The sequence below is a fragment of the Arvicanthis niloticus genome, chromosome 15 (assembly GCF_011762505.2).
Source record: "Arvicanthis niloticus isolate mArvNil1 chromosome 15, mArvNil1.pat.X, whole genome shotgun sequence".
NCBI lineage: Eukaryota > Metazoa > Chordata > Mammalia > Rodentia > Muridae > Arvicanthis > Arvicanthis niloticus.
In genome coordinates, this window is record NC_047672.1 from 66,869,933 (window position 1) to 66,886,725 (window position 16,793).

The following is a 16,793-nucleotide window of genomic DNA, read 5'->3' on the forward strand; positions in this document are numbered from 1 at the left end:
CTATAGTTAACTCTCTGAAATAGCTACTTCTCTGCTATCTACAGATACCAAGAGATTTTCAATATAGCAAGTTAGGGTATTGCCAGATCTGGAACTGGACCTTCTTGTCACTGATGTGCTGAAGCAGGTGCATTTTCTCCTGGGTCAGCATGTAGGTATCAGTCTTACTGTGTCTCCAGCACTAAGCATTGAGTATGAGGTCAGAACAATTGTTGATGATCGTAACTATGCATGGCAGCAGTTACTCTTCATACCATCCTTATATACAGCTGTTGTTTCTGCTACATAAAGTCATACTCGGTATGTGGAGACTTGTACTTGGATTTAATTTAACATCCAAGTACAGTAAAGTGATCCAAGTCATGGAACTAGATAAATCGGGATAATTTGGAGGGTTTGGGATCTGACTCTCCGTATCCTGATCCAGAAATTTTCCTACATAGTGGGCTGGAGGCAGGGGAACAGGTCAAGCAAGGGGTAAGGAGTTTAGATGACACATTTGCCTCTTCTTGAATTCTGTTTCTTTAAGCGCTCAACTCTATTCTTTTAAAATAAATTTGCCTCTAGTACTTTTCTGGGCAGTGAGTTTATCCTAATCAAAATTCTCTGTATCATAATATCAGAATGTAGAATTAGCTTGAGCTAACGAGTTACCTTTTATTTCTGGGAATTGTGTCTTTATTTTAGTCTTTGAAAAGTTTGGTGTTTCCAACTTGAATCATTTTACTGTGTGGTGATTTAGTTCAACATCACTGCACAAATATTGTAAGTAGTAAAAAATGTTTGCTGTAAATGAATATGATATGAAATTGATGAGTTCCCTAATATGATAGCTTTGAAACTCAAAATCATTTCTGAGGAGAGCAGTGTTCAAATATATAAATAAAAGTTCCAAACACAATTATTATTGTTTTTTTTTTTTAAGGAAAACAACAAACTGGAACCAGAAAGCCATTTAATATGGTTATAAAATTAATCCACTAATATTTTAGGGTCATTTTGACATAGATAAAGACTATGTGACTAGTTCAAGGTTTGACTGTCTCCAAACCCTGATTGTTATACACATTCATCCTAATGAATTGAATTGACCAACTGAACTTTTTTGGTTATGTTAATAAGAAAATAATGAAATATATTATGAAATGTAATGTAAATATCTGTATTTCCTAATGTTCTTAGGTGACCCCTGAGAAGGACCCAAAGGGGTTGCAGCCCACAGGTTGAGAAGCACCGTCCTAAAGCCATGCCCCATTTGCTGGTCGAGAGGACATGAAGTATCAGTCATTAGGCATTGCACATTCCAGTTAGGTCTGTTTCTTTCCCAACCCTGAGACACAGATTCAGCTTAGTGCTTTGTAATGTTCTTATTTGCTATAAAAAACACATTTGACCTATTAAAATATTTATATTTAAAGCATGTAAAAATTTACACTATGTTAACAGTTAACTCTTTTAAACTACAAAATAGTCCATATCTGGTTTCAAGGAAGAATGATGATATTTAGTCTGCATTATAGTTTTATGACTCAATGTAACATAACACTATGTACATATAATATATATAACAATATATAATAATTTATATATATAATTATATATATTATATGTCACACATACATTCAAATTTTAATTGTACACACATATTTACTATTTGCATTTTTCTTCAGTTCACTTTAAAATATGAAGTAGAATGAATGATGTCATATGAAACCCAGAAAACCTAGTATAAATCCATAAAATTTAAAGGAACCTTGGATGAATCATTTCAGAAACAGTTTTAGGAGAAATGAACAATTTCAGAAAGTATAGCTAAATAATAGGATTTACGTAAAGTGTATGGTAAAAAGGAAGACATTAGAAATCTTCATATTAATTTTTTGTTTTTGTTTACTTATTTACTTATTTCAACCAGTTTCCCCTCCCACAGTTCCTCATTCCATTCCTCTTTCCCATTGCCTCCAAGAGGGTGCTCCCCTACTGACCTCCTCCTTCCCTGGGGCCCTAAGTCTCTCCAGGACTAAGTGCATCATCTCCCACTGAGGCCAGACCAGGCAGTCCTCTGTTATATATGTGCCAGGGACATATAAATCTCCATCCCTGGGGTCTGGGTTAGTTGAGAGTGTTGGTCTTCCTATGGGGTCGCCCTCCCCTTCACCTTCTTTAATCCTTCCCCTAATTAGAACATAGAGGTCCCTGACTTCAGTTCAATGGTTGGGTGTGGGTATCTGCATCTGTCTCAATCAGCTGCTGGTAGGGCCTCTGAGAAGACAGCCCCGTCAGGCTCCCATTTGTAAGCACATCATAGCATCAGTAGTAGTGTCAGGCCTTGGTGCCCCCTCATGAGATGGATGCCAAGTTGGGCCAGTCACTAGACTGCCTTTCTTTCAGTCTCTTCTCCATTTTTGTCCCTGCAGTTCATTTAGACAGGAACGATTCTGGGTTAGAAATTTTGACTGTGGGTTGGTAACCCTGTCCTTCCACTTGAAGCCCTGTCTATCTACTGGAGGTGGACTCCACGAGCTTCCTCTCTCCATTGTTGGGCACTTTGGCTAAGGTTACCTCCATTGAGTCCAGAGAGTCACTCACCTCTTGGGTCTTTGGATGCTTGGTATTTTCTAAAGGTTCTCCCACCTCCCTCTCCCAGAGGCTGCATATTTTGATTCTCTCCTGGTCCTTTGGGCTTCTTTCCTCTACCTCTGTCCTCTCTGTATTACCTCTGTATCCTGTTTTTAAATTGGGTTACTTGATTTTTAGAGGTTAACTTCTTGAATTCTTTATATATTTTGTATATTAGGCCTCTATCAGATGTAAGATTAGTGAAGATTTTGTCCGAATCTGTAGGTTACCAGTTGTCCTGTTGATGGCGTCTTTTGCCTTACTGATGCTTTTCAGTTTCATGAGACTAATGGCTGATCTTAGAGACTGGACTATTGTTGTTCTATTAAAAAAAAATCTCACCCTGTACCAAAGAGTTCGAGGCTCTTTCCCATGTTTTCTTCTATTAGTTTCAATGTATCTGGTTTTATGTTGAGGTCCTTGATCACTTGGACTTGAGCTTTGTGCAAGGTGACAAAATTTTTCATTTTTCTACATACAAACTAATGGTTAGACCAGAGATACTTATTGAAAATGATTTCTTTTATTCACTGTATGTATTTAGCTTCTTTGTCAAAGATCAAGTGTCCAAAGCTGTGGGTTTATTTCTGGATCTTCGATTCTATTCCACTGATCAACCTTTCTGTCTCTGTACCAATAGCAAGGTGTCTTTATCACTATTGCTTTGAGGTCAGGGATGGTGATTCCCCCAGAAGATCTTTTATTGTTGAGAACTGTTTTTGCTATCCTTTTGTTTTGTTGTTTTGTTTCTATACAAAGTTGAGAATTTCTCTTTCCATGTCTATGGAGAATTGTGTTGGAATTTTTTATGGGGATTGCATTGAATCTGTACATTGCTTTTGGTAAGATGGCCATTTTCACTATGTTAATCTTAGCAATCTGTGAGCATAGGAAATCTTTCCATCTTCTGAGGTGTACTGGCTGATTTTTGTGTGTGTGTGTGTGTGTCAACTTGACATAAACTGGAGTTATCACAGAGAAAGGAGCCTCCCTTGAGAAAATGCCTCCATGAGATCCAGCTGTAAAGCATTTTCTCAATAAGTGATCAAGGCGGGATAGCCCATTGTGGATGGTGCCATCCTTGGACTGGTAGTCTTAGGTTTTATAAGAATGCAAGCTGATCAAGCCAGGAGAAGCAAGCCAGTAAGCAGCATCCTTCGATGGACTCTGCATCAGCTCCTGCCTCCAAGTTCCTGCCCTGTGTAGGTTCCTGTCCTGACTTCCTTTGATGATGAACAACAATGTGGAAGTGTAAGCTGAATAAACCCTCTCCTCCTCAACTTGCTTCTTGGTCATGATATTTTGTGTAGAAATACAAACCCTAACTAAGACTAGGTCTTCTTCAATTTCTTTCTTTAGGGATTTGAAGTTCTTGCCATATAGATATCTCACTTGCTTTGTAAGAGTTACACCAAGATATTTGTAAGAGTTACAGCAAGATATTATGCTATTTGTGGCTATTGTGAAGGGTGTTAACTAATTTATTTCTCAGCCTGTTTATCATTTGTATAAAGAAAGGCTATTGATTTGTTTGAGTTAATTTTTTATCCTGCCACTTTGCTGAAGTTGTTTATCAGCTATAGAAGTTCTCCGGTGGAATTTTCGGTTTGCTTATGTATATTATCATATCATCTACAAATAGTGATACTTTGACTTCTTCCTGTCCCCATTTGTATCCCCTTGATCTCTTTTTGTTGTCTAATTGTTCTGGCTAGAGCTTCAAGTACTATATTGAATAGGTAGGAAGAGAGTGGGCAGCCTTGTCTTGTCCCTGATTTTAGTGGGATTACTTCTGGTTTCTCCCCATTTAATTTGATGTTGACAATTGGTTTGCTATATATTTTCTAATATTGCTAATATTTGCTAATATTGTTTCTATTACATTTAGGTATGTGCCATGAATTCTGGATCTCTCCAAGATATATCTCTTATGTTCTGTTCATGATGCTTGTATCTGTATCTCCTGATCTCTTTCCTAAGTTGTCCATCCCCAGGGTTGTCTCCATTTGTGTTTATTTTTTAATTGTTTTTATTGCCATTTTAAATTCTTGTACCATTTTGTTTAATTCCTTTGTCTGTTTTCCTATATTTCTTCAAGGAATTTATTTATATCCTCCTTAAAGGTCTTTATTACCTTCATGAGATGAGATTTTAGGTCATTATGTTGCTTTTCAGGCCTGTTAGGGCATCCAGGGTTTGCTGTGGTGGGAGAACTGAGGTGTTTTTTTGGTTTTTTTTTTTTTTTTATTTTTTATTTTATTTACATTTCAGATGCCATCCCCTTTCCCCATTCCCCCTCCCTAGAAAACCCCTACCCCATGCTCCCTTTTCCTTTTTGCTTTTATACAATTTTTTAAAGATGTTAATCAAAGGCTTTATACGTTTGGTATTGCTCAATCAGAAGCGTAACCCACTACCCAACCTAGATATATCAACAATCTTTGACTGGTGGAGACACATGAACATCTGCCTCCATGCCCCCTCCTCTTTCTCTCTCTTTCTCTCTCTCATCACCTAGCTTCTCCTCTCCTTCTCCTCCTCTCCTTACTCCTTCTCTTCCTCTTGGTACTCCTTCCCCCTTGGCTCCTCCTACATATCACCCTTCCTGTTAAAATAAAACTTTTCTCTCTAAATACAAGAACTGAGTTCTAATGGTGCTGAATTGCATTGTGTTCTGTTGCTTATCATATTGAGCTTCCCTCTAGCCATCTGGTTATTTCTGGTGTTAACTGGCCTGGGTGTCTCAAACTGGAGCAGGCCTCCTTGGAAGCAGGTAGAGCTCTGTGTCCTGGGTTAGAGCCAGTCTCCTGGGTGGCAGGCAGTGCTGTTTCTGGTTAGGGTCAGCCTCCTGTGACTATTGTTAGAGCAGGCCTCTTGTGTCCCTTTTTACTTCGGACCTCCTGGGAAGCAGGCATGCTGTGTTTCTCTGGTTGCTGTGGATCTCCTGGGCAGACAAGACAAGGCTGTGTCCTTGGCTACTATGGACCCCCTGGAGGGGGGGTAGAAATGCTGTACAGTGTGGGAGGGCTCAGGTGGGGAAGCAAACCTGAAGGAAGGTGGAGCTCAGAGGGCAGGGAGGTCCAGTGTGAGCTGGGCTCTCTGTGTGTTGCAGCTGCCGTGGGCATTTGGCAGGATTCTCAGCCATGTCCCTGGTTACTTCTGACCTCCTAGGAGGCATGCTAGCTGTTGAGTATATAGGCATATCGGGGCCAGATCAGTGGGTTGGGAAGCAGACCACTCAAATGAATTTTTTTTTTAAGTTTAACTTTATTTGACTTAATTTATGTTTCATGTACAATGTATCTTAGCAGAATAAAAATATTTAGTTTGAGTTACTCCCAGCATGCTTTGTCATACCTAGACCCTCTTGCCAGCCTCATACATAAAAATCTTAACTTTTTTACATGGTCACATGTAGGAAACAGTTTTATTAATCAGTTGAGTCTTTTAACTCTAGAATTACCAACCAAATGTAATCCTCCACCTCCAGGCTGTGCAGTGTAATTGAACTGTTTTCAGTAAGAGAAGATGGGTTTAATGTTTCACGCCTTTTCTGACATGGCACAATGGTGTGTAGGTATGAACCTTCCTGTTGAAAAGATGGCACTAAAGGGCATGCAATTTCACACTGCTGTATGGCATTTTCTACATGTTCTGATTTTGTAAATGCAAGAAGCATGCAGTAGGATATGAAGTCTCCAAAGGAGACTAACTTACTCCTGTTTAACTTGTTGTCAAGATTCGCATTCTAAACTGAAAATTGTCTCTGAAACATAAATGACTGCATTGCAAGCAGAATCAATAAAGTAGTGATTAGGTGAGGGTCTCAGGGGCTTGGAAATGTCTTCTGCTTTTGTATTTAGCTCAGTCACAAGGGATTCTTTATGATGTCTCAGGAATTGGAAATTCTGTGCTCATTAAAGTTCACTATCCAGTCACTTCAGAAATCGAATTATATTTTTAAAAGTTCTACCAATTCTCCCTGAAATAAATCCCAATTTATGGGTTTTAATCAGTGTGATGAACCACCTTCTCTAATATTTAGTGTTTGGGGTTCTTCAGTTTTTGTAGAGACTAGAAAAGACTCTTCAGTCTCAAGGTAGATTTTCTTATTAACAGCACAAGGTGAGAATCTGGTTTCTATTTTTAGTAAGTTGTGAAATAAAACTATTTTTTTCATAAAGACACATATATATTCAGACATTTGATTAATCAGTTGAGTCTATTAACTCTAGAACTGTCAACTAAATGGAATCCTACACCCCAGACACCCGTGGTTTTTGAACACATAAAAAAGTGACAATTTTTTTCAATGTTTGTTTTATGCTGTATGTATGTGCATGCTTTCTTGCACACCTATTTGTGTGTGTGTGTGTGTGTGTGTGTGTGTGTGTGTGTCTGTTTGTGCACGTGCACCTGAGCACATGTGCACACACGCTTGAGTACTTGTGAGGTAAAAATGCCCAGAGTCCCTAACAGGTCTTCAGGTTTCCTGATGCTTAGCATTACAGATGGTTATAGGCATCCTTCTGTGATGCTGGAAACTGAGTTCAGTACCCATCAAAGAGAAGATCATGCATGTAACTGTATAGCCATGTCTCCAGACTCCCTGAGTGACACCAGTAACTGTTTTTTTTCTAAATGTCATGATTTTGAAATATTTTTACTATATGACAACTATAACAACATAGTATTTCTTTTCAAATAAGAGCCCAGTTAAGTTATCTTTTAAAATACTGTTTATGAAAAACCCAGAGGAGGCTGGACCTCCAGGAGTTCTAACATGTCCAGGAGCATAGGATGCTGAAGGAACATGGTGGCTGACAGAGTGATGGGTGAGACATGCTGATGTCAGGTCAAAGAATGATGCTGACCTGTGAGCTTGTGGAGTATCCTAACAATGGTGACTGGGAAGCTGTATTGGACATAAGTTCCCGACCCACCATTGCTTACCTACCCCTGAAGGAACAAGCTGTCTTGCCTCAAATTCTTAAACCTTGTGGAACAGAGAATCAAAAAGAGAAGTTATAATGCCTCTTGTATTGTTATTAAATGTGACCAGTTATTCAGACTCAATCATGGACTGGTCTAGAAATCAATCCAATATTGGAAACAACAGTCTTCCTTTGGAAGTCTGGTTCTGGACATTTTTAGAGACACATATGGAAATTAGCTGCAGTTCCCTATGATGTTATGTTAGCAAGAGATAAAGTTGGGGCAGGATCTGGATTTCAAACAGGCGTTAGCACATGTGTTAAGGCTCTTTGAATAGTCAAGTTAAAAATACTTTTGTTTCTTCTACAGTATTTAATGTAAGGTGCCTTGATTGTACACCTTCTAATTGTGTTAGTGTGTTGAAATCCTGCATGCCAGTTATGGAGATCTATCAACCAGTTTTTGTTTTAGTGCCCTGAGTATCACGGAAACTTGGTATTCTAAAAATAGCTTGCAAGTACTAGAGGAAATGAGTCAGGCTTTAAGCAGAAGCAAGAGGGTAGTGGGCTCGATTATTGCTGGTATAACAGTTTTAATTACATTAATTGCTAGCACCACTGCTTCTGCAATTGCTGTGACACAAGAAGTTAAGACAACTACTTTTGTTAATTGTTTAGCAAAAAAAAATGTTACTAATGTGTTGAATATACAACAGGATTTAGATAGGCATTTGGAAGAATGGATTGATGCTCTTTATCCTATTCAAATTATTGGAAGGAGGTTCATAATTTTAGGGTAAGGAGCCATCTTGAGTGCCATGCCAAATACCATTGGATTCATGTTAGTTCTACAATTTACAGTGGTACTCATTATAATTAGGAGGAAGTTTAATGACACGTGCAGTGTATTTGGCATAATTCTATCACCTCTTGGGATGTTTTAAGGATACATAGGGAGCTTATGAATTTCAAGAATGCTGCTCTGCTGAGCGTTCATGCGGTAGATACTGCAGATTAAATTACCCATGGCCTGAGGTCAGTATTTCTATTTTGGTCAAGCTTCAAAAATGGCATATACAGCTTGATCATGCTAGCCCATTTTGTCCTGTGATTTCTCTAACAACACCAACATGCTGGCAGCCAAAGTACATGGTTCGAACCTGAAAATGGAACCCCAGACAGAGTTATTAAATTAACAGGCTGGCAAGTAAGGACGGGTAAGAGTCTGCACAGAGCCTTACCAACCTAAGACAGAAGTGCATTGCTTTTGATAATGCATATTCTATGACCATGTGCATATCGTAAGAAAGGCATTCTTGTCAGAATGATCTAAAACAGGCTCAGTCTTGTTAATGAAATAAAAAAGGGAGAGAGGCAGAGAGCCTTTGGGGCTGCTTGGCAAGAATCTGACATGGGCCAAGGACAAGGAAATGGGCTGCTTGGCAGGAATATGACATTGACCAAAAACAAGGAAGTAGGCTTCAGGCAGGAATCTGACATTAGGCTAGAACAAAGAAGTAATTTCAAACAAGATTCTAAATTTTAGGTTAGGACAAGGAAGTAGGCTTCAGACATGAAAATGACCTTGGGCTAGAACAGGAAGGTAGGCTCAGATGCTTTGGTCATCTTCACAAGACCTTAGAAACAATGATCATGGGAGTGTTCATGTAATTGGGTTTAATGCCTTGCTTTTTCTTTGACTATTTGTGTTTATTGTCTTGCTTGTTCCTTGACTATTTGCATCTATTGTATTGCTTGACCCTCAACCTAGAACTGACCTTAGTACATGCATATAATTAAAATGGTATAAAAGCATAAAGGAGGAGGGGGCATGGGATAGGGATTTCTAGGGAGGGGAAATGGGGAAAGGGGATGGCATCTGTATAGTAAATAAATAAAATATCCAGTAAAAATGTAAAAAGAGAAAAAAATGAACAAAAAACACTGTTTATTGTAAGCTTGCTATTAACACAACTTTAGAATTATCTATGCTGGTAGATGTGTACGAGGCACAGAAAAATATATCTTTACAGTCTTTACAGATGCAGAATTTGCCTCAAGGCACAAGAAAAGGAATTTGTAATCTCTTCAGTCATTTTTGTTCTTTTATATTGTCCTTCTGAAGCACCGTTTATATTTTAAGTACCTTGGAAGCTTGAGAGAATGGATCACTAGTTAAGAGTAGTAAGTCTACTTGCAGTAGACCTAGGTTCAGCTCCCAGGGCCTACATGGCAGCTCATCAGTTTCAGATTATCTAACACCCTCTTCTGAGCTACACAGCACATGGTATGCACATGGAGCACATACGTGTGTGAGACAAAACACACTCTCATACATAAAATAACATAAACCTAGAAGTGCATTTTCAGTATATTTCAGCAAAACCATGCTAGAGGAACTGTTCATTATGTTCATTCTTGCTGATGTGTAAAGAACAATCTACCATTTCACAAGAATAGAAGAAATAATACTAATATATAATTTGAGTCTTATATAATTTGACACATGTAATTTGATATTCTTCACTATCTGAATTTGGTTTTATAAACTCATGAAAAAAATTTCTCACAGCATTTATTATGTCTTTAAGAGTTGATACTGTGGGGAGATATATGAAGATCAAAAACTTTTCAACACAAATTAATTGTCTTACCTTATTTTATGATGTATATTATTTATCATATTTATGTGTTTATCTATGTGTTCCAAGGATGCATTAGACATATGAAATTCATATGTTCTTTCTCTTAGACAATGTTTTTACGTCCTGTTCTGAGCTCTTTTCTCCACTATAAGATGTTCTATAATTTTTTCCCTGGTGTACTGCTTTAGTGTTTCTGAAAATGTTTTCAGATCTATGGGTTTCATATGGTATATTGTAAAACCAATTTGTGAAAAGGTTGTTACTTAGGATACTAAAAAATGCATTTTGTTAGAGCACTATTACTTTTTTATGCTTTGGTATCAACACAACATTCTTTTTTTTCTGTTTTAGAGCAATGAAGTTGTCTACTACAACGCTAAGGATGATCTTGATGTAAGTATTAAAACATTATACATTGAATTGTTGCCAATAATGAAGGATTCATTTAAGCAACTGAATTGGATACATTTAAAGAGACTGTTAGATGACAAGAGCAAAACATTAGTTAGATGGAGCAAGGTGATGGTGTTAAGTCTTTCCTACTTTTACTGAGAGTCCTGGTGGTTAAACTGCTTGCTTCCTAAGCATGAGGACCTGAGTTCTGACACCAGCACTCACTCAAAGAGTGGGTATAGTGGCAGGTACCTCTAATCCCATCTCAAGCTTGGTTTACTGTGGCAGGTACCTGTAATCCCATCGGAACCCTGGGCTTGCTGATCAGCCAGGGCAGTAAATCTATGAGAACCTTTATCAAAAGAGAATCTGAGGAGGGATTGAGAAAGATAGTTGACATGACTTCTGTCATCCACAGGCACACCGCTCACATAAGCATACATGCAATCTCCCAATCAACTTCATCTATGATGTAATGAAGTTGAATAATGCTGTTTTCAATTCACTCAATTTCTGACTTGGGTTCATATGAGAGTATATATTACTCTGGAAAATATACTTGGCATATTTAAAGAATATAGCCATATTATAGAACTTAATACTTAAAAGGAAGAGAAAAAGACATCCAAACATTTCTTAAGATGTTATAAAATCAATTACCTCTTTATTCTTTCATCTTTTAAAGTTTTCCCATTAACATATTTGTATTTACTTTTATTTTATTTTTTTTCTGTTTTTGTTTTGTGAAACAAGGTTTTGCTATATAAGGCTGGCTGTTACTATAGTCATCTGCAGTCATGAGCAATCTGACAAGTACTCAAATAACTGATTTATAAAATTCTAAAAGTATTTGCTGTATTGTTAAATCAATGTTAAATAATAATTTGAGTTGCTATACCATGAAATAAACTCTTCTGCTGAGAAGTTAAAATTTTGCTTCTTAAAATTTAAAATATTTTTACATTAACATTTTTAGATAAAATTTCTATTTCATTTGTAGGTTAGATCCATAGAAGAGGTTCTGTTGTGTTAGGGTTTTGGTATATGTGTATATATACATATATATATGTGTGTGTGCATGTATATATGTATACACACATATATATGTATATATACACATATACATATATGTATATATACACACATGCATATATATGCATTACATATAATATATATAATTTTCTGTCAGTTATTATTATCATGCATAATTATTATAATATATTTTATTATGAATGTTATTACTAAATAATATTTATTTTATATATAATACATAAAATTATATATTATATAATATATAAAATTATATACAATATAAATAAAATTATATATGTATATGCATATATACATGTATATATAAAGTAGACCAAATTCCACTGCATACATTAATTTACAAGGTAATTATTTCCTGAAGCACTGCTTGTCATTATTTTAAAGAAAAATTTAGCACATTAAAATTGTTTTTTCATTTCTTTGATTAGTTTCTTTTTTACCACTATTCACATTTTCCCTTACATGTACAGGAAGCATGTTATTCTAAATTCTATTATTCTTGTCAGGTGCATGACCCTGTTGAATTATGATATTCAGTACATCTGTAAATATGGATTTCAATATATATTTCCCAATGTTGGCAAAGTTATCTTTTTCATGCCTATTTCAATAGCAGTTGCCTGACATATATAAATGTTATTAACTTACGATCATATTAAATTCTGTATATTTTATAAATATAACATTAATATAATATTTTATAATAAATTAAACATATTTGTAGTTAAGATATTTTAAAGGGTATGAGTATTTAGTTTTAGTGTATTTGCTTCATATTTAGATAAGATATTTGAGTTGATTTCAAATACAAATTCAAAAGTTTTAGAGACCTTAACAATCGGGGAAGGGTACAGAGAGATGGCTTGTTGCCCTGGCAGAGGACTTTAGGAGAATCTACATTGGGTGGGTCATAGCAGCCATTAACTTCAGCTTTAGGGGGAATCTAAGGCCCTCTGCTGGTCTCTGCTGGCACTTGCGTTCAAATACACCACACACACACATGCATAGACAAAGGGGAGGGGGTAATTTAAAATAACACAAAAACTAGAGAAGTATGTGAAACATTTTAATAAGTATCTGAGAAAATAATACTTTCCTTGCACCTACATGCTTACTTGAAACCGATGATGTACACCTAATTCCAACTCAAAGCAATAATATAATTAGTCAAAATTATATTTTGGAAGAATTACCTCAAAAGTGTTAAGTTTCAGAAGGATTTTAAGATATGGTATGGGTGATACAATATTATCCTAAGTTTTAACCTGAATTGCACCATAAGTTGATTCTTTTATATAACCTTGTACAGTTGGTTTGGAATATTTCATGTCAGGTTTTGAAAATTTATGAAGATTATCACATGATTAATTAGATACCTGCTAAATTTCTTTTTTGTAGAAATGTAAGGTGCTGATGGTATTCTGTTTCTGTCTCTCTGTCTTTCTCTATCTCAGTGTGTGCGTGTGTATGTGTATCTTTCTCACTGTTTGTCTCAGTTACTTTCAGTCTCAGTCTCCCCTCTTTGCCTCTCCTCTCTCTTCTTCCATCCTTCCCTTCCTCCTTTCCTAGTTCCCTCCCTCTTCCTTCCTTTCTCTGTTTTACACCACAAAATGAGGTAATTAGCATTAGAGAAACTCAGCTTTGCCCAACAGTGCCCATTTTGAAGGGTATACTTATCATTTCTTCTTGCAATCATTGTTTGCAACCTGTAATAAACTGTGGAGCTTCATAGCAAGGGGATACATAGAATTTATTTTCTTTCTCTGATGTGCATATACCAAGTAAAGTATCAAAGTCAGCTATTTAAGTGAGAAAGAGGAGAATAGTAATTAGGAGGTAATAGTTTTTCTACATGTCTCCAGTTATTTTTCTCAGTGTATTAAAGATAGTGGCAATATTCCACCCACATATCTTCTTTCACTTAAATGTACTTGAATCTTTAAATTGGAGGGAAAACTGCTTTTATATAAAATGGATATAAAATTTTTCATTCTAATTTCTCATGCATATATTTTGATCACTATTACCAAATTATTTTCTACAATTGAAGCATCATTCAGAAAAGATAATAAAGAACTGTAAATACTATGCTCTCATCTATTTTAGGATTCTAAAGGCTTACATTGTTTTATTTTACCCCATAGACTGTTGCTTCTCTGCCAAAGTTGGACTTATATCGATGATACAGCTTATTCACCTTCACAAAAGGTTTTGTAGCATAGGAGAACTAACGGAGTGCACCATTCGTGATAACATATGTATAATTTGATATTTGTATATAAAATGCTCATAAATCATAATGCCGGCATATTCTTTTGGCTTGTATTTGTCACACCAGAACTCTTCTCAGTCTATGATCTCAGATTGCCATCTTATATTTCAATATCTTACATCAAATTAATCAGGGAAAATTATTCTAATGCTAAATTGAGAAACTGCTCTCTTATTAAAATTGTACTCTGTTTATTTCAATAAGTGATGCAAGTACTCAGAAACTAAAGTTTATTTTTTTCCTTGTGCAAAAGACTAAAAGATTATGAAACCTGAACCTCTGTTTAGTATTTTTAACTTTCCCCGTTTCTGTATTAGAGGATTTGATTTTCAGCTTCCATGAGTAGCAACACAGTGGCCATGTTCTCCGTTTCCCACGCATTACCATCACTTATTTTCTTTCTTACTCTAAGACATTAATTTTTACTCAGACATTGGTCTGACATGCATGTAGGAGTTACTTAAATGATCTTATCTTTTTTGTTTCTAAATTTTAAATAGGTTTTTAATTATCCAACATATTATTTTAATACATAAATATTCCTAAACATCATGTTCATAGATATTTTCCATTGATTTAGTAATTGAATATGTATTGTTGAGTGTGGTATTTAAGACCGTGACTGAGTCTTGCTAGAATCTGTTACACAGACAGTTATTAAATGTTATGATGACTTTCTTCTTGGCGGTACCACCAGGCTTTACAAATGATCCCCTTGGTGAATCAGAGCATTATTTTCCAGAGGGCAACTTTGTATGGTTCAAATCTCTGGCATAGCTCTCATAAAGGCTATACAATAGAGTCGTCTACGAGGGGTTCTTTATTCTTGTGTAAGTCACTGAATCTAAGGTGAAATCTCATCTTACATAAGTGTAAAAGGCTTAAGAAACTCAGATAGTAGATACAGTGTAAGGATTTTGCCCTTTCTCGCCTCCAAATTTAGTTTCTTTCTTAAAGAGTCCATTTTCTTACTATCCACACTTCAGTATTAGTCACTGTAACTTGAAGAAAAATAATTTAAATATACATATTTAAAAAAAACACTTGACCTTTGTGAATTTCTCTTGTTCAAATGGTACAACCTTTTTATGTCATCCTCTGCTATGTAGCTTGATGGTTTGGAGGGAAACAAAAATAAAACCTCCCATTTGAGCCTATCCTAGTTCTCAAATGAGACAGGTCTTGTTTTTTAAACAAATAACACAAAGAACAGTAATGGGAAAACCTACATGTAAAGTTACATAGACATAAGTCTCTGAATTGGAGTTGTTTTTCAGGTAAGAAAGGAAAATATCATGAAATACATGGTTAGGACCTGCAGAGAAAGATCCTGGGATATACAAAATATACCCAAAATCATAAAACAAAACCGACACAATGAAATTCTCATCAGAATTTCATCAGAAGAAGAAACAAATTTAACAACATGAATTATTCATGTGTGATACACTCAATTATTTTAAGAATCATTGAAAAAAATACATAAAAAGCAGAAACTTTATTAGGAGGAGAGTAAGGATGGAAGTCAAGATGCACAATGTAAATCATAAAGTTTGTGTCCACAGAGATTATGCCAAGGCATAGGAAGAGGAGGGTCGTCAGATTTAGTCTGTAGTGAAATCCGTGCACAGTTGCGGGTGTGGGTGGCCTACAGTGCTTCAGACAAAGGGTTTAAAAGTTGAACATTTATAGCAAAGCCTTGCTCAAGGATATCCCAGAGGAGAGCTCTAGTAGACAGTGAAATATTTAGTTTGGTTGCTTAGGAGAATGCCTTCCAGTAAGTTTTATGTTTAGCTTACAAGTCAAATTTGAAAATGAACATCTGAAATTTTCCTAACAAGTGTGGAGCTACATATGTATGGCAGGGCCAAATTCAACTAAATATTTAATTTTGTGGGCCCAAGCTATATTAAAAACAAAGTTAGTTTGACTGCCTTTTTAGGTGATATGCTCTCCAGACTGTCCTAACCCCCTAGCTACCTCCTACTGTCTTACCCTCAGTCTGCTTCACACATCTAAACACTGTAGAAGCAGCATTTTTTAAAGGCTTAAATACAGACTAGAAATCCTAGAACATCATCATATAATGGCCCAGGCGTATATGGAGAAGGTGACTGTGACAAAGAACTGCAGATGTAGGGGTAGCCTCCATAACAGAAGTAAATCATAGAAAGGCCAGGAATTCAGTTCTCATCTGAATCAAGATTAAATGCAGGCTCTCTAGGTTCCATGTTCTTCAACACGCGCCATGCTGGCATGTCACCAATGTTTTATTTGTCATGAAGAATGATCTGCTCAAGTGTACCACATTGCTATGTTCCTTGTGGTCATGATTCATAGGCTCCCTCAAAGCAAAACAAGCATTTAGAGGTTAAAGGTATTTGGTTATTTCTTTAGAATGTGCCTGTACTTGCACCTCTCCAGATGAGACAGTTTGTGAGGAGCCATCTGAGAACTCATTTTTATCTTTTTAAAAATATTATTTATTTATTTCATGTATATGCGTGCACTGTAACTTGTCTTCAGATACACCAGAAGAGGGTATCAGATCCTATTACAGATGGTTGTGCACCACTATGTAGTTGCTGGGAGTTGAACTTAGGACCTCTGAAAGAGCAGCCAGTGCTCTTAATTGCTGAGCCATCTCTCCAGCCCCATCTGGAAACTATTGAGGACTCCTTTCTGATAATAACTCAGTGACATTTTATAACATCTTTGCTCCTTTATTTCAATCAAAGATATGTATATATTCCTCGTAGCTATAAAATAAATACCTACTGATAGCCAGACATAAGGAAGTGGTGTCCAAAATAGGTATAGAATTGATGTCCAGCAGAGATTATAGAGTACGTTCAGAGTCATGACTTGAAAGAGAAATGA

At 36.2% G+C, this 16,793-nt stretch overlaps 1 protein-coding gene across 6 annotated transcripts in view; it reads left to right on the forward strand.

The window, feature by feature from the left end:
* Window positions 1-16,793, forward strand: part of Cacna2d1 (calcium voltage-gated channel auxiliary subunit alpha2delta 1) — a 395,918-nt gene that overhangs the window by 232,726 nt on the left and 146,399 nt on the right. For all 6 annotated transcript variants that reach the window (XM_034518854.2, XM_034518855.2, XM_034518856.2 and 3 more), the window contains exon 5: window positions 10,550-10,591. In XM_034518854.2, the coding sequence (XP_034374745.1) occupies window positions 10,550-10,591 (42 nt within the window). The remainder of the gene's footprint in view (window positions 1-10,549; window positions 10,592-16,793) is intronic.